At 34.2% G+C, this 23218-nt stretch overlaps 3 protein-coding genes and 1 non-coding gene across 5 annotated transcripts; 2 read left to right on the forward strand and 2 right to left on the reverse strand.

The window, feature by feature from the left end:
- The first annotated feature begins 2935 nt into the window (after positions 1 to 2935).
- Positions 2936 to 4731, forward strand: LOC133854409 (protein yippee-like At4g27745). Of its 2 annotated transcripts, none has more exons than XM_062290605.1 (4): positions 2936 to 3022; positions 3506 to 3567; positions 3667 to 3817; positions 4301 to 4731. In XM_062290605.1, the coding sequence occupies exons 3-4, from the start codon at positions 3725 to 3727 to the stop codon at positions 4526 to 4528; spliced, it is 321 nt and encodes a 106-aa protein (XP_062146589.1). In that variant the 5' UTR covers positions 2936 to 3022; positions 3506 to 3567; positions 3667 to 3724; the 3' UTR covers positions 4529 to 4731. The 2 variants fall into 2 exon arrangements, with proteins under 2 accessions (XP_062146589.1, XP_062146590.1); XM_062290606.1 differs by having other exon boundaries at positions 3672 to 3817.
- A 3030-nt stretch (positions 4732 to 7761) lies between these two features.
- LOC133854209 (serine/threonine-protein kinase WNK8-like) lies at positions 7762 to 11564 on the reverse strand. Its single transcript, XM_062290296.1, has 7 exons — positions 10872 to 11564; positions 10159 to 10196; positions 9816 to 10043; positions 9501 to 9721; positions 9245 to 9402; positions 8753 to 9155; positions 7762 to 8674 (listed from the first exon to the last, which is right to left on the reverse strand). Exons 1-7 carry the CDS (start codon positions 10950 to 10952, stop codon positions 7887 to 7889), a joined length of 1917 nt encoding a protein of 638 aa, XP_062146280.1. The 5' UTR covers positions 10953 to 11564; the 3' UTR covers positions 7762 to 7886.
- A 2763-nt stretch (positions 11565 to 14327) lies between these two features.
- Positions 14328 to 14401, forward strand: TRNAV-AAC (transfer RNA valine (anticodon AAC)). The gene has a single exon. It is a non-coding gene; the product is annotated as a tRNA-Val (tRNA).
- Positions 14402 to 15657: 1256 nt separating this feature from the next.
- On the reverse strand, positions 15658 to 20806 carry LOC133854340 (plant UBX domain-containing protein 10). The gene is made up of 4 exons (XM_062290495.1): positions 19762 to 20806; positions 16862 to 17032; positions 16490 to 16693; positions 15658 to 16209 (listed from the first exon to the last, which is right to left on the reverse strand). The coding sequence occupies exons 1-4, from the start codon at positions 20539 to 20541 to the stop codon at positions 15979 to 15981; spliced, it is 1386 nt and encodes a 461-aa protein (XP_062146479.1). The 5' UTR covers positions 20542 to 20806; the 3' UTR covers positions 15658 to 15978.
- Positions 20807 to 23218: the final 2412 nt, after the last annotated feature.

Consider the following 23218-nt stretch of genomic DNA (forward strand, 5'->3'; position numbering starts at 1 on the left):
TGGTTATATAAGTCTTATAATTGATCTCTCGTAATCACCTACCCGAATTTTCTAACTTTTAAACAAATAATTACAGACTAATCTCACAAACTGCAGTCGTTGAACTGAAAATGTTCATATATATATACCAAACAGGAAGATACAAACTAACTTGTTTGTTGTAGTTGTATCTACGAGTCATGGACAGAGACAACAGAGGCGTGGATACTTGGGAAATGTGAAGAAAAGTCCCAGAATTCTGTCAAAGCACATCATCATATGGACTATGGAGCCACGTTGCGTTTGCCATTTCCATTAACTGCTTTACGGCTCGGACATAGTCTTAATTAGGCAGCATTATATGACTCTTCATTTCATATAATAAAAGAAAAATGCTTGGTCTATTATAAATTTTACTTCAATTTCTTTATAAATTAAGATGATTTGTAATTAATAAAATAATTAAAAGTGTATGATTGATAAATCAGTCACTAACTAATTAAATTGACAAATAAGATTTTGTACTTAATCATTTCATTATGTCAATTTAATTTAATTTTTTTTTTTCTAAAAAAACAAAAACCTTCTAGCAGACGTTGTAATTCTACTTACTCCACTCTTTTGATAAATGACAAGATTTGGGTTTGTAACAAAGCAATACAAAAAAGTATTTTTTTAAGAACACTTTTTCTTTCTCCCCTTTGTTTTTGTTTTTTTAACAAATAACCAAAAACATAAAACATTAAAAACTACTTTCATATATATATATATAACATCATATGAAAAAACATTAACAACCAAAGACATGACAAGGAGACGTGATAACCAGAGGTATACAAGCGATTACGGTTGGTAATTATTGTCTCTAATTGCTAACCACACCGATATATAAATTATGCAAAACAACGTTTATATATATAAATGAACGTTGTTAGCAGTTATTACCAGTATCCGCATACTCTAAAATCACTAATTAAACTATTTTAAATAGTTAATAATTTTTGTCAATTACTTACCAAAATAATTATATTATTAACTATTAATAATCGCCGAGTTATACACATTGACATAGCTTTAAAAAGGAACGATCAATTTAAATGATCTACCAAACTTGGGCTGGGGTCCACCATTGGATTATTTCGCCCCCTTATAAGAGACTTTTCTTATGATAACCATGTAATAATGTGCATGGGACAGTTTGTATTTGTAATTGGGTCCCTCTCTCACCTTCTTCTCAAATTATGGACGTCACTAAAAATGACTTAAACTCATCTAACGTGCGTGCATAGAGGAATAGTAATCTGTCTTTAAGTGGTAGTTGAATCGATTGGAGACCATTTATCATGAAACTGAGGTTACTGATTTAAATTCATCTTCTCTCTTTTGTGTGGACATGTCAGAAAAAAAGAGGAATAGTGATATAATGTTTGCCGGCCCGACAAGCCTGAGAGCATTTTTGACCTCAATCTGATTTAGGTTCGATTGAATTTGTAATTTTAAAAAGTGTAATTTAAAAACAACAATTTTAAAAGTGAGATTTGAAAAAAAAAAAAAAAAATTAAAACGCAGTTAAGCGTTTTGATAAATTTACAGTTTAACCTTTAAAATTACACGTTAACCTTTAAAATAATGCGTTTTCAAAATAGCACCCATTTGTTTACAATTTGAAAAACAGTTTTTAGCGTTTTCAAATCGAAATTTTTTCAAAACAGAATTCTCAAACGATTCATTTTTTGCGATTTAATTTAAAATCGCAATCTTAAAATGAAGGGAAAAAAAAAATCGGTAGCAAGGGAAAGGACCTTTGTTTTTTTAAAGAAATTTTATTAAATATTATCTCTTTTCTTATGGAGTGCTGTTAGGAGGTATTATAATTTGTTTGGAGAAACTTCATTTAATTATCCTAAAATTTGATCGCTTTTGCAATATTCTACTCCAGAGTTTAAAAGCTCTCAATTTAGTGTATTTAATTTTCATTTTTTTTACTATCTCACTCCAACCATTAAGCTTTGAGGTTAAATTAGATGGTCAAATTGTGAAATGACTCTTATACCCCCGTAAACTTTATAAAATTACATTTTTTTAAATGAAAAGTAAAATACGTGGGTATTTTAATAATTTCCACGTCATTCTTTAGAATTTAACAGAAAACCCTAATGGATGAGTGGAATTGCAAATTTTAAATACACTAAATTAATTAATTTTTTTTTTTTAACTTTTGGAGAAATATTGCAAAAGCGACAAAATTTCAAGAGGGTTAAGTAAAGTTTATTCTAACTTATACTATAAGTTATTTACAAATAGATGTGACACATTATGTAGTACTTATCATATCAATCATTAAATAAATAACAATTTTTTTTAAAAAAAGTGTTAATGCATTACACATTTATTTCAGTTTTATTGTTTTAGGCTAACGTAGAAGGGTACAGTAACCCTTGGATCAACAATTGTTATTAAAAAAAAAAAAAAAAAAACCCGTAATGCTATACATCACACTTTTATCCTACTTCATTGGTGTAACACTGTCGATTAGTGATTAGATTTTTTAAGAAAGAGTTGACCAAGGGTTAATTTGCAAGAATGTAAGATAAAAGCGTGATTTCTAATATTCCTCTTGAAAAAAAATCCAATTAATGATGAGATAAAAAAGAATGTTATAAAACATGTTTTTTTTATCACATAGTTATTCTCCAATATTGATATGTCAGTCTCAACTAGACCTTGAAAAATTTTTTTGTGAGAAAAAAATATAATAACTAACTTCTTTAAAAAAAAGAGAAAAAAAAAAAGTGAGATAAATGGGTGTTATTCACTTATTTGGCATAATTTCTTTTTTCTTTTTTCTTTTTAAATAATAACAATAATAATGGTAAGCTAAAGTAATTTTAACAGTTACGTGATGGCAAATTTCCCTATTAAAACGCAATGCAACTTGTCGTATTATAATCAGAGAACCCACGAAACTCCGACACAACTCTCTCTTTCGGTCTCTCTCTCTCTCAGAGTCATCAACAGAGACCCACCATGGCACACTGGCCAGGTTCGTCTAGAAACTCTGAAAATTTCTGTTAATATATACAAAAATTATTGGATTGAATGATCTGGGTAGCAGATCAGTTCGATCATCACTGCATATTCCATAACATTGTAGGAAAATTTCGAAGAATTTTTTTTTTAAAATTATGGTCTTTTTCCTTTTCCTTTTCTTGGGGGTGGAGGAGGAGGAGCCGTGTCTCTTTTGTTAAATTAGACTACCCAGATCCTTATGTGTTTCATTGTTATTCACCAACATTCATCAATGGTTTTTACTTTTTTTTTTTTTTTTTTTTTTTTATGTTGTTTTGAGCTTTTGTCCCTCTATTTTTGCCACTGACCTTGTCTTTATCAATACCCCTTTACATCATTTTCATTGCTATTAATATTTCTTAATTGTAAGCATCATTATTGGTCTAACATCATCGTCTTAGAGTAAAGTCTGGTCCTTGAGATTATCACTGCCCCGTCGTTTTGTCTCTGAGAACAGATATCGGGTCAAAGATTAGCTGATAGGCAAAGAGACTGTCCAGTTTGTTGGTGGTGAAGAAGGTAAGCTTTCTGTAACTCTTTTGAATTCATATTTCTTTGATTTTCGGTTGTGCTGAACTGAAACGATCCTGTGTTTTCATACCCTTTTTGTAATCTTAGTTTAGGATAGCGATAAGCGGGTCGGGGTTGGCGTCGGTGTCGGTTATTATTATCTTCGATGGCAGAGTTGGTTGGGCCGAGGTTGTACAGTTGCTGTAATTGCCGAAATCATGTAGCCCTTCACGATGATGTCATTTCTAAATCTTTTCAGGTGAAGAGCTTGATGTTGGTTTTGCTGCGTTTAAGCTTTTAGTGTTGAAATGCCTGATGTTTATCAAGTTGACCATATGCTAGAAGAGTGTTCTTTAATAGGCTGGGAACTAAGACAAAAGCTTAAATATTGTTCTTTTCAATGAAAGAGAAATGATACTTATTCAACGTCTGGTCATTCTCCTTCTAGCTAGGTGTTGCTCTTGTATACTTCTTGTGTGTGCGCTTTGCGCTTTTAATGATATCTCGATTACATATAAAAGAAAATGTTGGGTCACTGTGATGCGGTGAAGATGAACGAAATCTAAAATGAAGAATTCAATTCAAACTTAGGAACGACCCGGATAGTTGTATTGTGATGAATGAAGCAGAGGGGTATTTGCACTTATGTGATTTGATTAATGTGTATCTTAGATCATTTTATTTTGGCTGTGACTATTCTGAAACTTGATCAAAAGTTTTCTTTTTTTTATGAATGTTGTAGGGGAGAAATGGTCGAGCTTTTCTGTTCTCCCACGCGATGAACATTACAGTGGGACCCAAAGAGGACAGGCAGCTCACGACAGGTCTCCACACCGTAGCTGATATCTACTGCTGTGATTGCCGTGAGGTGCTTGGTTGGAAGTATGAGCGAGCCTACGAGGAAACACAAAAGTACAAGGAAGGGAAGTTCATACTTGAGAAGTCAAAAATAGTCAAGGAAAACTGGTAGTACCCACGAATTTTTGGGTTTAATTATCCTTATGCAAGTTTAAGTGTATTGATGCTTCTATGTGTTTATCTTGTCCAAAGAAATCTCATCAATTGGAAATATTCAATCATTGTTCCTTGCTGTGCATTCTTCTCGTGTTTTCTCTGTAAAATGTATTGGAGATTATTGATTTGTTAATAAATTGTGAATAGTTCTCTCCCTCATGCTTGTGGTTCATTGTGTGGTTGAATTTGAATATATGGAACCACTGGAATCTTAACATGTCTCTATCATGGATTAGGAATACTAAACCTTAGATATTCCACCATGCTGTTTCCCAATTGTGACTATGCTCCTCTCTTGATCGCAATGGAGGGCTGTAGGAAATAATTGAGTAGACATATTTTTTCTGTTCAAATAACATAGTTTTGCAGTCTATCTCGTACTGCATTTAGAAGTACAGTCATGATTGTTTTATTTGCAATGGTCTTATACAACTTCTGGTATCCTTTTCTTCAATTTAAATGTGGTTGGAGCTAAAATAGGGGTAAATCGCCGTAGGGGACTGATAATGGTTTTGATGATTGAATAAGGCATTGTATTTGTTTGTGTCCTTAGACCACTTAAATATACTTCAAACAACTGGTGACTAGCTTATCTCCTGTCATGTGTGATTATACATGAGGATTGATTCAGTAGGATATAGTCATATCAGTTGTCAATTTGTAGCTACAGGAGATTTATGTAATCGGCTAAATAACGGATTGTAGAAAAGATCAATGACAAAGTGTCGATGGAGTCTCCACTAATTGGTTAAAAATGCTGAAAATTTCAGTCCTTGTAGTTCTGCGGTGGAATTTTCTTTTTCCTGAACTGGCTTGCAAATATTGTCTTGATAGCGTCAGATATAGGACATCTGTTCTGTTCTAGATATCTTATACTCCATAGAGTCTGCACCCTTAAAAAACCTCCATGATAGATAGTAACTATGTATGTGTGTATGATGGTTTTTGAATTAAATTCTAGTGGGGATGTCTCAAGACCACTGGACAAAATTCTGTCTTGGTGCCTAAGATCTTGTCTATAGAGATGAGACATTTACTTTTTTCTTTTTTAATTTAGAATTAGGGTTATGGTACAGTAAATTTTTCCCACATCTGAAAAGGTGAATCTTTTGCTAATTAGGATGAGCTGAAGGAATTGATTTTCAGTCAATAAGTTGACATTTAGTTGGAGAGTTCCCATATGACAGGAAATAGTACTGTGCAGAGCCTGGTATATAACCTTGTGTTTTAACAGATGATAATTAAGTCAAATTTCTTGAGGATAAACAATTTTTGAGGACTATTTCTGGCATTTTTGTTGTTGGAGAGAGAGGGGGAAAGAAAAGGAGAAAAAATCTCCAGTTCCACAACTTCTCAAAGTGGGAAAACTGCCTCTCTTCCTTGCCCCAAAACAATTATCTTTCTTGAACTTCTGTGGCTTTTTTCACTTTCAAACTGTTATATGTTCCAGGTTCTTCAGTTGCTGTTTAATTTTTAGTGGGTTTGATGTTCTGTAACTGGTTCATATTTCTCTGTCTGGCCCCATTTTAGACCACCGCTAAGGATCTTCTCCAGATATTACATCTCTTCAATGGTTATCTTCAACAATTGTTCATGATTTTGTTTAATCAAATTGCTCGTCTGTGCTGTGGTAGGATTGATAGAGCATGGGTCCATGTTTTGCGTGTTTTTTGCCCAGATCATAGTAGTGTGGAGCCACAATATCAATAATGATTCATTATGGATACAGAAAAAAACTCATAATAGTAGTATGGAAATTGAGGAACTGAGAGAAACTTTCTATGGTTTGATACAGAAAAACCTCATCATTGAAGGTTCCAACAAACCATAAATAGTATTTAATGGACCAAAATAGCTAGGATAGATAATTGAACCTGTAATAATACTGTCTCCTTGATGGCTTTGCTTTAGCAGTCGGCATGATTCCTTTGCAGAGCAGCTTTCTTTTCAAATGGTAATTAAATTATTAAACTTGTACTTTTATAATAACTAAAGTTTTATTTTTTTTAAAAAAAGTAATAATTGGTGATTTAACATGATATCGGAATACTTTACAATTAATTCTCATTTTTAGTTAAATATTTTACGTGTTAGGTTCAACTCGTTGATGGAGAGTTTAAACTCACACACAAGTGAAATATAAAATATTAATTAAATAGTTAAATTTACTCTGCAAATCATGATGAAAAGAAACATTATAAGGAGTATGTTAAAAAATAAATAAAAGACTCCTATTGTTACCCAAAAAAAGAAAAAGAAATGAATGCTACGAAATGAAACCATATGTTTGGGTGGAGGGAGGATTTGGTGGGTCTTATCCTCTCATATACCCCCCCCCCCCCTCACTTCTCTCCAATTGGAGAAATTTGAAAAGAAATATTCAACATTTTAAAAAAAAAAATTTCTTCATTTTTTACCCTTCAATTTTTATTTTTAGTAAAAGTTCCATTACATCCAATCAAACCCCATCACAATTGACAATCATGCTTTTTTTTTGTATTTTGTCTCTCTTATGAATTTGAATTCCTTACAATCTCCTGTTTATAGGGTGCTATGAGAGGAGGCGTTCTTGCCCGAGCAACTTGCTCAGGCAAGCCTTTGCTCGGGCAAGACCCCTTCGCACAACCCTCTGTCCAATAATAATGGACATAAATAAAAACAAGAATTCTCAATTAAAAGAAATTCTGGTCCATCTCTCACTCTTAACACCTCCAACAAGTACGCCAATTGTTACCGCCATCAAAACTCACGACACCATTGTCTGCCATCAACAAAATTATACCCACCATCACGAGTACTGTATTGCCTGCCCTCTTAAGCTTTCTAAGGTTTGCTATTATTTTCTAATTTTCTTGATCACATTTTGAAGTAGAGTCGGCCATAAATATTAATTCTTCTAAAAAATAAGATGAATAGCTATTCCGGTGAGAGCATATATTTGTTGTCTTCGATCAAAGGAATAGGACTAGTAATTTCATTCCAACCTCTTATATTCCCAATAATAATTACTCTTATTCCTAAAGAAATGACCATTCCGTGGACAAAAACGTGCCCCAAGACTTTCATGATAAGGGTATTAATATTCGAAGAGGCAATTGAATACACAAAACAAATGGATGAACTAAATTGAAATCCTTCAAGAAGTTCACCAGATAAGTAGAATAGCAGTAAGCCAGTAACAATCGCAGCTTAATGGAAATCAAATGGATTAATTTTTTAAGAAAATGATTTACTACATATATTGCCATATACACAGTGTCAAGGGGCAAAGGCAATTATTACAACAGAGGGAAAAAATAAATAAATACAATAAATCAAATAACAGATGTTTGTTTCTTCATCATCCACCTCTTTTTGGCATTTGCCATTGCTTCCTCCCTCATCCTCATGAGTTGAACCAAACGTTGGTGATACCGTGTATCAATTGCATCCAACTCCAGCTTTAGCTCATCACACTGATTATTTTCTGCCAGAGATGGGCAACATATGCTCGATAGGCTAAAGTTTTCTAACATGCCGGAACATAAATGGAGACAGGAGGTTGCAGAGTTCTCTGGAGGCTCGTTAAACATAACAGATTCACCAACAATATCTTCATAGCTCTTCACAGTATGCCCACCATGATCATATTCCCCATATTCTGAATTCGAACACCCATTTAAACCTTTATGGCATTCATCAAGACTGAAATAATCAGACTCCAAAGCACAGTCAAAACCGGCATCTGAGGCTGCCATTGAGACACCATACTCAGCTGATATATCTGAAATGGTTGATTCTTGATTGTCTTCACCTTCCACATCAGCCATTTGTGGGACATTATGGTGCTCAACAACTGCCTTGGCAGGAGCCTCTACTGACCCTAAATTTCCACAAACCTGAAGTGGAGGAGAATCACAAAACGAAGAGGTTGCTTCATATGAACAGTTCTCAAATACAGATTTCCATCTGGGTACAAGCTCGGCAAGCAAGTTGTCAATTAGCTCAGCAATGACGGCCACATCTTCTTTTGACAGATCAAGTTGTTCAACCATCTCCTCGGCTATTGAAATTGCAGTATCAGAATCAAGATAGAATGCAAAATGGATGTTTCTCAACTGACCTGTTAAATAAAAAATTATTATATAGTTAGAAATTGAAGAAAAGAAAGGAAATCTTATTCTACAGCACATTTACTTACCACGGGGATTAGCGATGCGCAGAGTTAATGAAATTGTATTGTCATCATTTTTCTCCCCTCTTAACCTAAATTCGTTATTCTCAGTAAACCTCTGAAATTCTAGAGTTGAAGAGTTTGAAGTTCCATTGATGCCTTTTATGCTTGAGCCAACAGAAAGCTTCTTGCAGTTGGAGTCTATGTCCATGGCATGAGATTCAAGCTGAGGCAGGTTCACCAATTCGAGCGACTTATTGGGTAACCGCAGGGAATCACAAATGAGATCCTTAGAATTTGCAGTCAAAAGGAATGGATCTTTCAAGAGCTCAATTGCTGTCAATCTCGTAGATGCTGGACCCAGACACTTCTCTATGAACTGCTTAACTTGGGGATCATTCACTTTACTGAGGGAAGCAGGCTTTATGCCCTGCAGGAAAGGAAATTGAAAGAAATATTACAACATCCTTTATGACGTAAGGCATGAATCATGTATACTGTAGGTGGTCACAAACTTACATTGGTAACCTTCTTATATATTTGAGCTGGATTTTTGCATTCACTATATGGGTATTCACATGTAACCATTTCTAACATGCACATGCCAAAAGAATATATGTCAACAAGATTATTATATTCCTCTTCATAAAGCTCTGGAGCCATGAACTCAGGAGTGCCTGTGCCAAAAACAAAAGAACAACAAACTTCAGCTAAGATGGTTAAGCCAAAACTCCCAAAACTTTCAGAGAAATTTCAGAGAAAGGGATGTTAATACCAATAACACTTCGGGCAGTAGGCTGCTGCATGACAGTTGCCAATCCAAGATCTCCAATTTTAACTTCTCCATTATTCCCATTAACAAATATATTGTCGCATTTCAGGTCTCTGTGGATAATCGGAGGATTGTGGCCATGCAAATAGCTTAAACCTCGAAGAATCTGCCTTGCCCAGTTCTTGATGGCCTTTATATCAACATTCTTATGCTTCTTACGATATCTAAAACCCAATAAAAACATGAAGGTTATAAGCATTGAAGCCAAGCAGAAAATGAAAGGGAAAAAAAAAAATGCAAACAGTCAATGGAACTCACTTCCTCAAACACCCAGAAGTGAACAACTCTGTTATCAGGTTGATGGTCTTGTTCTTATCATCTACCCAAGAATTATAGAACTTGATAATATTTTCATGTTTCAAAGATTTCAGCAGATGAACCTCTGAATATAATCTTTCCAGCTGCTGTGGTGACTGCAATACATCCTCAATGTCCACTTGGTTCCAAGCAACTTCTAGTCCATCAACTTCATCAAATGCCTTGTATCTATATATAGCAAGGGAAACAAAACAGGATAAATTTAAAATAAACGAAAAACTTCTCTACCCTAAACAAAAACCATCAATAAGAGAATTAAATAAAATAGGTTTAAGGACCATACACAGTCTTAAATGCTCCTCTCCCCAACACTTCATCATACTGAAAGAAAAAAAAACAAAGAAATCAAGATTATATCACTAAATCCAATAGTATAATCAACTCAACTCAACAACAAATCAAGCAACATAATTAAAATGTTTGAGAGAATAAAATCACAAAAACACACGAAGACTAACAATACTCCTGCTCGACATTCCAATTTCCATCTTACTTATTTAAAATCCATTGAATTGGACTTCCAAAATCAAAATTTTCAATCTATTATACAGACAACCAGCAAGAGATATATTACCATTATCTACCAAAGAAATAAAAAGAAACGTAATAAAAAGCTAAACTTTCAATTAAATTGTCAGTAGTCTGACAAATGCAAGCGTGAAGATCACGAAAATAAATATTTTTTTTTAACAAAAAAAAAAAACTTTAATTGAAATGACGCATCCTAATGCGAAGCTATCATCATAAGTCCGAAGATCCTAATGCAAATTAGTCATAGCATAATGAAACCCAGAAGAACCTTCAATTAAAAAACAATTATAGGAAATATAATGCGCTCTGTTTGGTTACCAAGAAAATAAGCGAAAACAGAATTCAGTAATTCACCAATTTGTGATGATTTTTACATTACTGTAAATCGAAAAAATGTAAATCAGGGAAAAAAAAATCAAATTAATCAAACATATACGAAATTCAAACCCTAGAATTATCCCTTACCCGTACGTATCGCCCGGTCGGATCTTTCTCCACAACCGCACCATCCTCATCCTCCGATTCTCGACCCGCACCAAAATCCATTGCCCCAAAACAACGACGAATTCACGAAAGCGGCCAACAAAGAGGAAGATCGACAACAGACCTCGTAAACCCTACTAAAGCAGCTTGATTCTGAACCCAAGAAGACGAAGAAGAAGGGACTTTTTTTCCCAGAACGTTTCGCAAGCTACCGAATACGAATCGAATGCCGATTTTCGGAACCGCAACCGGCACCCGAGATAACACATCGACGAAGAGTAAGAAGAAGACGACGAAGACTTCGATTCCATGTCCCGGTGTGGCCTCGCAATCGGGGCCCAAATCCTCATACCAATCCCAGATTCGTCCATGTCTGTATCATCTGCATCTTTTGGTGCACCAAAAACACCTATCAAACCCTAAATAAACAAGCCCTATTGAAGATTGAAATTCCGAAACCCTAGGAAAATGACGGTTGAACCGGACGCACCGTCCGTATATAAAGCTGGGAAAGGACGGTGGAAGAGACCGAAATGGAAGAACAACTCCGAAACCACAATCGGACTCCCAGGGAACTGCCGACTGCAATTCCAGGATTATCGGAAGGCGCGTCAGATCGACGTAAATAACAAAAATGGTTTTTCTTTTTTATTTTTTTTTCTTCAAATAAAAACATTAACAAATAACTAAAAGCATCTACCATTTAATTTTATTATTATTATTATTTCACATAAACACTTTTTTTATGAAAAAAAAAAAAAAAATTAACAAATAAGAAGGTTTTTCCCAAACTCCATTGCGGATTAAGACAAGTGAAAGAAGATAACTATGCTCGAAATAGGATAAGATAAGGTTCAATAGGACCCTGAGGAAGTTATCTATAATTATCCGACGAGTTAAAAAATAATTAATTGGGAAGTAATTTTTCTTAATAATTGTTCAACCCATAAAATAGGGATAACTTCGTTTAATAATGGTATCGAACTTTCACCCTTTTTGAGATAATGTATTTAAACTTTAAAACGTTTCAATTTAAGATATTTATTTTTCGAAAAGTCTCAATTAGGATTTAGGGGTCCCTTCATTAGGATTTTTCGTTAAATCCTATCAAAAATTTTAAAATAACCATGTGTTTATTTTTTTTTAAAAAAAAAAAATTATAAAATTTTCAAAGATTCAGGCATGGATATTTTTGCAAATTCTGTTAAATTCTAACTCAATATCTAAGAGTCCGTTTGAGTTTGCGATTTCAAAAAAGTGATTTTTAAGAACCACAGTTAAGTATTTGACAAAATCGCAGTTTAACATTTAAAATCGCAAATTAGCATTTAAAATTATGCGTTTTCAAAAAAGTATCATTTTATCTGCGATTTAAAAAAGAAAATTTTCTGCGTTTTCAAATCGCAATTTTTAAAAACTTAGTTCCCAAACGATTTATGTTCTACGGAATCGCAACCCCAAATGCACCCTAAATCCTATCAATTTTTTTTTTTTTTTTAACAAAAAAATAAAATAAAAAATGAGAGGTATTTTGAAAATTTTGATAAGATTTAACGGAAAATCCTAACGAAAGACCCTTAATTGAAACTTTCGAAAACAATAGATATCATAAATTGAGATGTTTTGAAGTTAAAATATCTTCTCTAAAAAATTGTGAAAGTTCAGTACCCTTAAATGAAGTTGTCCCTTATAAAGTATTTAATTAAAAAAAAAAAAAAACTATAGAGTCAAGTTTAAACTTAAAATCTCTATTACCTTGATATTATGGGTGGTAATTCGTGTTTTCGTTTTGAATTCGAGTTGTGTCGAGACATAAATATAATTATAAAATTATAGAGTTCAACTCTAGTCCAATCTATTTAATTAAACAAGACATACTCATCATCTCTAATTCTACAAGTTCATATTGATACCCAATGTAGATTATTATATGTTGCTTATTTGATATTGTTGACAGTGGTGTTAAAATTTATTTTGAGAAAATTTTGTGTTGTTATTAGGATCCATGCCAAATGATGTTATTTGTAGGTTTGTTGATTTAATCAATTAGCTGAAAGGGTAATGATTTTTTTTTTTTACATGTATACATCAATTTTACACTAAGATATATAAGGTGTGAGACCCATGCATGTGGGTTTCATACATGTGAATTCTACATACGTATGTACCACATCCAATGTGTCTTGACGTAGACTTGATGTAAATCAAAGTGATATAGAAATAACACATCTCCTTAGTTGAATATCATTCACTTTGTTGCCAAGGAATAATGGAGAAATGATTGTTGAACAACCGCAAGTACAATTCCCGTCCAACTTTACGTACATGACAATTTATTTATTTATCCTATGGAAAGGTTGGCTATTCCTAAAAGACAAATTAGAAGATTTCAATTATTTACTATTCTCACTACGAATCTAATTTGGATCTCCATGAATAAATTGATCCACGATGCTTTGATTTCTTCCCCTTCAAAGATTTTAATTCTGTTTATGCCCCCCTCTCTGGATAAGTATACTTTGTCTTGGAATGTAAAGGGCTTGCAATCATAATCATGGTAATATAGGAATGCAATGCTCACATAGTAATGCCAATAAATCACATTTTTATTCTATTAATATCTTACGATATTAATGTAACAGTCATAATCAATTTTTAGATTATTTATTATTTTTAAAAATAAAAATGAAAATCATAGGAATGATTGGGATTAACACGTTGGCATTGTGAGATATTTGCGAGATAAAAATGTGATTTTTATATTTCACACCAATTTTATAACACATCACACCATTAACCTGCATAAACTAAATAGAGGTATAAAGATTTTTTTTTTTTTTTTTTTTTTTTTTTTTAAAAAGGTCAATCAACCTATGCCATGTCCGCTGGTATGAAGTGGGTGTGATAAACCGGGTGTAGAGAATAGATTTATTCTACTCATAATTATGATTGATCAAGTGCATTTGAGAGTGATGCGAATAAAGTAATATTATAAATTATATTTTTATCTCACAACTATCTCATATTGTTGACGCGGCAGTCCCAGTCAGTCCTTGGATCAATCATTGTTAAAAATAAAATAAAAATTTAAAACATAGTTGAGATTGCCACATTATCATTGTGCGATAAAAATGTGATACATACAATTTCTCTATTCATAAACAATACATGTGGAAATTAACCATATGCTATTCTCCATTAAAAATATAGATAAAAAAAACATACATATTTTGAACACATGCCAATTAAGCCCCTTCACGGGTTCCATGCATTTAAGATGCAAATCCACGTTGAATCTAGAAAGTCTAATTGTTCTTTCTTATACTTTTTGGAATGGGAGCTTAAAATTTGTCCGTTGATATCAAACCCAGAGAAAAGGAAAACGGAATATCCATAGACAAAGTATCAGATTCTAAAATATCTTTGAAGTGCCCGTGTGGTGTCGTGGTGTAGTTGGTTATCACGTCAGTCTAACACACTGAAGGTCTCCGGTTCGAACCCGGGCGACGCCATTAACTAGCCTTTTGCTTTTTCTTTCATTTCTTTTCTTCTTCTTCTTCTACTTATTTTTTTTTTCTTTCTTTTTGTAATCATGGTATGATGAAAATCTCTCAGTCCGCCTCTCTTTTATCCAATTTGCATGAGATTCTTAAGGTCTAGTTTAATTTGTAGAATGAGTATTCCATTAATAAAATGAATAGTTATTACTGGAAATGAGGAAGAGTGGAATGAAATAAATTAAATAACTATTCAAATTTCTTAGTTTGGTGATAACACATATACCACAATTGGAATTGATTCAAAATTACTAAAAAACTCACATAATTTCTTATTTTTCAAAAAAAAAATTTAAATCTAAAAAAAATAAAAATAAAATTGGACCTTAGATATGTGGCTAGCCACCCACATATTCTTTTTATTATTTTTTAATTTTAGTTTGAAAATATTAAAGAAAAATATGATTTTTTTTTTTTTTTGAAAATGTTATCTATTCTCTCAGAAATAGCTATTCTTTTAAAAAAAATTAGAGGAATAGCTATTCCAAAGAATGTCTCTACCAAATAAAGAAATAGATATTCCAACATAATAGTTATTCTATTTCAATGATTTATTCTGCAAACCAAACGAGGCCTAAGTGTATTTTTAATTGACAATGCGACTTTCATATGCATTTTGACACATATATCAATTTAATAGATTAAAGTATAAGGTAAATTTCTCCAAAGGCATCTCAAATCGAAATTAGATCCTTATAGGAGATGCAGATGCTATGAGGCATGAGCATTCAGAGTCTCACAAGACTTTCAAATAAGAACTCATGCTGCTATTACCACGACTATGTTCTAATTGATGGTTTAGTAAAAGCACTTCTTCACGTACTCATTCTCCCAAGGTAGAAACTCTGTAGAAAGAAGCAACAATGTAACAAAATAGCGGCAAAAGTTACCAAGAAAGAGAGCCATTAAGAAGTCATAGAATGGCCCAGTAGTCATCATCTCTCATACCATGCTGTTCTTGTTCACAAGAAACTTTTTGAACAAGTGCCTCTACTAAAGATGACAATGGTGGCTTAAATCTGAAAAAAGGCCCAAAGCCAATTCCAAAGAACAATGAAGCTTCATAGGGCGTTTCTGTCCAGATGCAAGTAGTTTACATCTTCACATACATGTCTATTTCATCGAGTCTTTTTTCAAGACACTGCCCAGATCATTATGCCAACCATAAGCCAGTGGAGTGCTACTGTCAACCCTTATAAAAAGATCAGTAGTAAGAGGTAAGCTTATTCGGTTTTTTCAATTTGATAATATGTGCAAAATCAATGTCTCATTATTTCAAACACATTTTCCACTTAGGGCCATCTGCTTCACTGAATCTGCATCGAGTGAAACCAAAGATTCACATAGAGAGACATGGCAACCTATCTTACATGATTGTGTCATTGCTAATCAAGTTGAAACAGAAAAGAAAAACACAGCAATTAGTCCTACTTGCAGGTCCCATCTTGGACTAATTTTCGATTCAATATAACCCCCTCTTTCTTTCTTTTTTGTTATTCTTTTTTTCTTTTTTTTCTCTGAAGAAGGTTCCTCTACGAGTTCAGCTCCACAAAAAGGCTGGCCTGAGGATGCAATCCTGCGTCTTTCAGTGACGCAGACAGTTTCTCTGGGCCATAAATGACCCGAGGAAAGTTAGAGACAAGACTATAACTCTCAACTTCTAAACTGCCCAAAGAATCAACATAGTCATACAGAGATTGAATCGTTGCACTACTGTGGAACCTCCTCTCCTTGCGCTCTCCGGTAGGAAATCGCACCAAAACCTGGTTTTTTTGAAGAAAAAAAAAAGCACAAGGATACATTAGGTTCAAATAATTTTAACAAGGTCATGTCCAAACTACTGACAAAGGTATTAGGCGACGATAACTTTGATCTTGACAACTTCATAATAATTAAAAAAAAAAAAAAAAAAAAAGGTTGTAGCAAAGAGGCCAAGTTGTAGTAATAGTTATCAAAATTAAAGCTCTAAACTTACTAAATTATCATAAGTACAAGAAAAGCATAAGGAACAAGAAAATCTTTGTTCAAACTTGAGGTATTTACCTGTGTAACATTAGGCCCTTTTTCAGGTTCCGCACCAAGAGACAAGGCTTTCTCCTGCCGTATTTTTGCTAATGCAGCCTCTTTCTCTGCAGCTTCACGTGCTGCTCTTTCGCGAGCTTCTTCTTCCTCCTTCCGCTTCCTCTCAGCTTCAGCAGCTTCCCTTTCAAGACGTTCTTGCTCTTCTCTCCTCTGGCGTTCCCTAGCCTGATGTAACATAGAATAGCGATAAGGCACCACAAGAAAAACAGCGCTGTAGTTCTTTTTAAAAAGTCAGTCTTTGCCAGTACAGAGACAGGGGGAAGGGAGCATGCCTTCTGGCCCACACTAAACAGCATAAGACAAGCAAGAACTTAGAATAAAAGAGTTGCGTACTTGATCAGCTTCAAGTGCTGCTCTGTAGGCAGCATCTTGCTCCTCCCTTAAGCGCGTGTTAGTTAACCTTTCTTCTGCTTCAAGCCTTGCAGTAACAAGAACAGGGGCACTTTCTTCAAGGACTTTCTGCAGTATCGTGAGCATTTCTTCAGGAGATCTCGGTCCCTCAACCTGCAGAATATATAAATGATACAATGTTAAGTCCACAATATGCAAGAACAAATTGCCCTCCTTGGAGGCAGTGAAGGGTAAGCAGGTAAACAAAAGGAACATTGATGACAAGGCAGACAGCAAATATATGGTTCAATGAAACCAGAACAGCCCAGTCATGCAACCAATTAGGGAAAGGAAAATCATTTATATATAGATGCCAAATCTCAAAAAGATGTTGATATTGGCAACTTGGTCTGCTACCAATCTAAAGGAAAATCATTTATATAGCTGCTTCACACGCAAGCAGCTATATAGTGTCTGTTCCTGGCTATATCTACAAATTTAAAAGTGTGAATACGTGCATGAAGAGATCCTTAAACATAAAAAAAACCAAACATAGATGAGCTGAATGGACTTTCATAGAATTGTCTGAACCCATCTAACAGAGTGATGGCTAAGACACCATGGGCCATGAAGTTTAAGGTAGCCATTAAGTTGTGCTTTTTATTTTCCATTAAAAGTTGGCCCCTAAAATAAATAGGGGGGGGGGGGGGGGGGGGGGGTGGGGGTTGGCATTCAGCTGAAAGATTATGTCAAGGACATTTCCATATTTTAAATTTTTGAAAAAAATGCAAAATCAGTCCCTATGGTTACACTGATTTGCAATAAGCTCCCTGTAATACAAAAATTTCCTGAGAGCTCCATGTGGTATGTAAAAATAACAAATAAGTCCCTATTATCAAATTCCGTCCAAAATCTTGACGGATTCTGTTAGTGTGCCACGCCAGATCCAATTATATAACAACACGTATCACCCATAATTAAAAAATAAATAAATAAATATATATATAATACATCAAAAAACTTAAAAAAAAAAAAAAAAAAAAAACACCTTGAAGAGAGGGTGTCCGAACCCCCCAAGGCCATAGGGTTGGCCAAACCACCCCCTCTTCTATGTTTTTTTATTTTTTTAACCCTAGTTTTTAATTTTTATATACTTTATATATTTCTAATTTTTATATTTTATATATTTATATATTTTTTATTATGGGTGACATGTAATTATATAATTAGATCTGACGTGGTACACTAATGGAATTCGTCCAAATTATGGACGAAATTTGCTAGTAGAGACTTATTTATTATTTTTGCATACTACAAGGAGCTCTCAGAACATTTTTATACTACAAGGATGAGCAGCAAAACTTTTCCATTAGATCTCCTATGGATGAACAAACATATCAAGTATATTAACAACTGGAGAAGAGCTCTTGGTTGGTCTTAGCTTCTAACTTATGCAAAATACTCTACCATGTCACTGAACTCTTCATGCTCTCCCACAAGATAACATCCAAAAACAGAACTAATTTCAGCTTAAATAGGTGGACTCTCTTATGTATGTCGATGCCTTTATCACATGAGACATTGCTTTTGCAAATTCAAATCGAAAGGTGAGGTAAAATTGATCTATTTTTGGCATCATATCCATAGTTGGCGCATTCGTCATAGTTAGAAGCTCCAACACCTTATCAAGCTCATGATCAATATTGTCACTATACAACACTTTAATCCGAAAATATTTATTCTTTTTCCCTGATCCTTTTTTTTCTCATTTTTCAGACCGTAATACCACTAGCATCAATCAATTCTCTACCTTCCTACCCGCATCATGCTTATCTAATCTGCCTAACTCAGCCAGATATTTTCTTAGTGCATCACAAATTGCATTTGGCAACCTAGAGTTGATCACTGCTGGCATGGCATCATGTGGTAAATCAGTGACAGCTGCACCTTAGATCAGACATCAGACAAACACAAAAGATGAACCCACATTTCCAGAAAACCTCAAACAAATCCTAGGTTTTCCAAATAAGCCTACGAGTGAATCCACCACAACAACGAAAATAAGAGGCCAGAAGGGTCTCTCTGACAACTGATTTTGACCTGTAGAACACTAGAAAAATTCCACCAACTGATAAAAACATTCTACTGGAATTCACCAATTCATACATTTGCTTGTATTTTAACCTCACTGTCAGAACTTTCGGAATAAACTGATCTATTGACACAAATAATTTAAAACCTTAATTTGTCATACAAAAGCCTCAAACAAACCACCAGTTTCTGTCTTCACCACAAGCATGTGAGAATTTTTGCCATAATAAACAATAAGACGCGGCAACAAGAGGTCAAACCTATGCCAAATCTGTAGAGCTCTAAGCGAAGACTGGCTATCCATTGACAAATAGCAGAATAAAACAGCAGACTACTTATCAGTTGACAAGTCGCAGCACACCCTCCAAGATTATAAACACCTATATCCACTCCACTTCGTATTATCAATTCCGTCACACTTATTTTACGAGTAAACTTCCTACTACTGTATAAAACAGGGACTACTACTTTGACCTAGAATTTTCTTTTTTGATGAATAATAATATATTAGAAGAAGAAAAGCTCTTGTACACATTTTCTTTTTTGACCCAGAATTTTCTCTCCTTATGATCCCATGGAGCTTGAAGATTTCCACCCCTCAAACCACTCTCTAAGAATTTACAACAAGTTCATGCCCTTAGACCATTCCATTCAATTTCAAAATAACCTGAACAACGCTAGCATCATCCTCCAAAACTTGCAGTGCAATCTTAAGTCACAATTCCAAATCACACGCCATAGTTCAGTTGGACTATATTCACCCATAATACCTTGAGGAGGTTTTCAATTTCAATTAATAAGACAATAGGTACCTGTTGGAGCAGAGCAATCCTCTGATTCGTGGCAGCCATAACCACAGCACAGAAGGGAAACCTCGAGGCCTTCAAGCTGTTGCTCATCTTAAACCCTTCGCTGGCCCGAATACTCCCTCCCCACGAGACAAAATTCTCGTTCACGAATTCCGCTATAGCCTCCGAGCACAGAGTCCTCTCGCAGAAGGCGGGCGTGTCCGGATGGTCCGGCGAGTGCAGGTACACGAACATGAGCTTGAACGCGCTCCTCGACCTCTGTAGGGCGTCCATGAAGCCCTCGCCCACGAATCTCGGCCCCGTCGCCCCATACTCCCTCTCGAACACCTCCACGAACCTCATCGCCTCCGCCGCCGCCGCCGACACTGGAACCAAAGGGGCCGAGCCCTCTCTGGTTCGGGCCAGCCCGATCATTCCCATCGAGTACGACAACACTCCACCGGCGGCCCATAATCCGAGCCCAATGGCGCCGGAAATCAGCCCTAAACCACCGGAAATCACCGAAATAGGCAACGTGACGATCCTCCACGCCAATCCGGGACCGGCCGCGACCATATTTTCTGCCTGTTCAGATCGCGTGCCGCCTCCTCCTTCGTCGTAGGCGGACGTTGTGGTGCCGGCGGCTGAATTTTCCGGCAGAGACAGATGGTTCGTGGTGGTGAAGGAGGAGATCGCGAGCTCGAGGTCCCAGCCATGGGCGGCTAGGATGTCCGTGCACAAATCGGGATCTTCGAGGCCCGTTATCGCTTGGAAGTACGCCAATTTGTCAGCCACATCAACCATTTCCGTACGTAATAGAAATGAAACTCCAAGGGTTAGGGTTTTTGTTAACTGAAATCGTTGCAAGAAAATGGTTGACGATCAGAGTTCGTTACACACAAAGAGAGAGAGAGAGAGAGAGAGAAAAATTCCTAAAAATTCCTATGTCTAAAACGGAACGGAATGGACTCGAATGTTCTTGTATTGATGGGGATTTTACGGTACGGCCAGAGGGGGACCATAGCTTTTGGGGGTGGGATACCTTTGAAATCTCCGTAACTGTTTGTTAAATGACGAATTCACCGTTCCCTGAATTTAACGGTTTTGCCATTGGCGGTGGATATAACTTCGTCTATAAGATCACCTGCATTTTTTTTTTTTTTTTTTTTTTATTTTTTAATTATTATTACTATTATCATTATGTGTATATATATATATATATATTTCGAAATTGCTAGCAATTATGTGGATACGAAAAAGTTGTCAAAGAAATTAGGATTCTTTATAATTATTTGTTCGAATTTGGAATAATGTTACACACACTTTTACTTCTCCACACCCATTTCCACACACCCTTAGGTGGCTTTTAAAATTACCATTGACCTTGATATGGATGTTTATTGAATTGTAATCTAATGGTGGTTTTAAAAGCTATCTAAGGGTGTGTGAAAATGAGTATGGAGAAGTGGGAGTGTGTGTAACATTACTTTTCGAGCAAGTAATTGCGAGAAACCATTTATGTGACTCATCTGACCAAATAAAAATTGGGCTGTCTAACCACTTATCCGGTCAGGTGGGTCTTATAAGTAGTCTCTCACAAGGATCTGCTCGAATTTTCTTAAATTTGAGCAAATAATTGTAGATGATCTTGATCGGTCCAAGACCTCTCAAAATAAATGCCAAACAAATTGATGAGATCCCAATCCTTTTGAGTGTACAACTTTAAAGGATACAACGGAGACTATGTCATTCTCCAATCTTATTGGAAAAAATTCTTTTAATTCTTATTCCCTCTCTATTCTTTTTCACTTCTCTAAAAAAAGTCAAATAAAAAACATTTTTTTTTTCACTTTTTATATCACATCAATAATTTTTTATTATTATGAAAATAAAAAAATCCACTACAAGACAAAACTTTTTCACTTTTCTATAAAATAATTTCAAACTTTTTTTATACTTTATATCACATCAATCACTTTTTACTACTATTCAAATAAATATTCCACAATTACAACCAATTCCCAAACAAGCTTGATTTTTTCATACATCTTTAATAGGATTAACAAAGTATTTGACATTTGTCCTTATTTATAATCCTCTCTATTTCAAATGAGATCGAGGATATTCATTTTATGGTTTAGAATATGTTTCATATATTCAATAGTATATATGTTTACACATGGTAAATATGTTATTATATCATTTAAAAAATTTAAATAAAAAGAACAATATATTGCTCCAAGTGTATTTTTAAATAAAATTGCAGAAAATGTCATGTTGGACAGTGCATTATGCTTAAGCAAGTGCTTACAATCTTATGCACTTCACAAAGACCCTTTTAGGTTCCTTTTCTTTGGTACCCTAGTAGGGTGCAATATCAAACTCTAATTGACATCTGGATGTGAGATTCAGATGGAGGGTATCCATTTCATAATTCAAATTATATTTCACATATCTATGGCATGTTTGAATGGTTCCTATTTTTCAAATTGTTTTTAAATATTGTTTTTTAGAATTTAAATTATACTAAGATTTTATTTAATTTTTTATAATTTTATCTTAGGTTTTATAAACCATTCAAACATAATTTCAAAAAACAAATTTTCTCAGTATTCACAATTTTAAAAAATAAAATAAAATAAACGTCCGAACGAGCCGCAATAATGTATATGTTATCATAAAGGGAATAAGTTGTCGCGTACATAATTTTAAAAAATAAATTCTTTAGGTATTCACAATTTTAAATATTTTTTTAAAAAAATCGCACACCCAAACGAGCCGCAATAGTGTATATGTTATCATAAAGCGAATACGTTGTCACATAATTTAAAAATTTTAAATTATATAATACCATATATATATATATATATATATATATATATATATATATATATATATATATATAATATTTTATCTTTTAATCCATACCTACTTTTTAAAAAATAAAAAATAAAAAATAAAAAAATAAAGTTATTGGCAATGGCTGAGAACATCAAACTTTTTCCGTTTCTTAATGAACAGTAGCTAGAACATCAACTTTGTGGGCCAAGAAGGTTGGAAAACAGCTTTCCAAAACTTTCAGGCCGTTAAAGAGCTTTCTCACAAGTGAGTGAGGATCCATACAAGGCCCATGACTGGATAATTACTAAAAAAGAAAAATGACTTCATTTCACGATGCTTTTTGGGAAAAGTCTTTTTATTTTTTAACAAAGATAAATAAATAAAAACATTTGCAGACAATTCCAAACACAAAACACTTCAAATTAATTTTATATTTATATCACATAATAACACTTTTTCAACAAAAATAAATAAATAAAAAGCAAAAAAGACTCTAAAAAAAACTTTGTCAAACTAAGCCATTTATTGCTCCAAATACCACCCCAATATTTATTTACTTTGGGCAACATCAAAGGAGATTTCAATCTTATTAAATTTCCAAACGCTAGATCCGCTGCTAAATGTCCTACTTGAGAGTGTG

Source organism: Alnus glutinosa, chromosome 13, assembly GCF_958979055.1.
Source record: "Alnus glutinosa chromosome 13, dhAlnGlut1.1, whole genome shotgun sequence".
Lineage (NCBI taxonomy): Eukaryota > Viridiplantae > Streptophyta > Magnoliopsida > Fagales > Betulaceae > Alnus > Alnus glutinosa.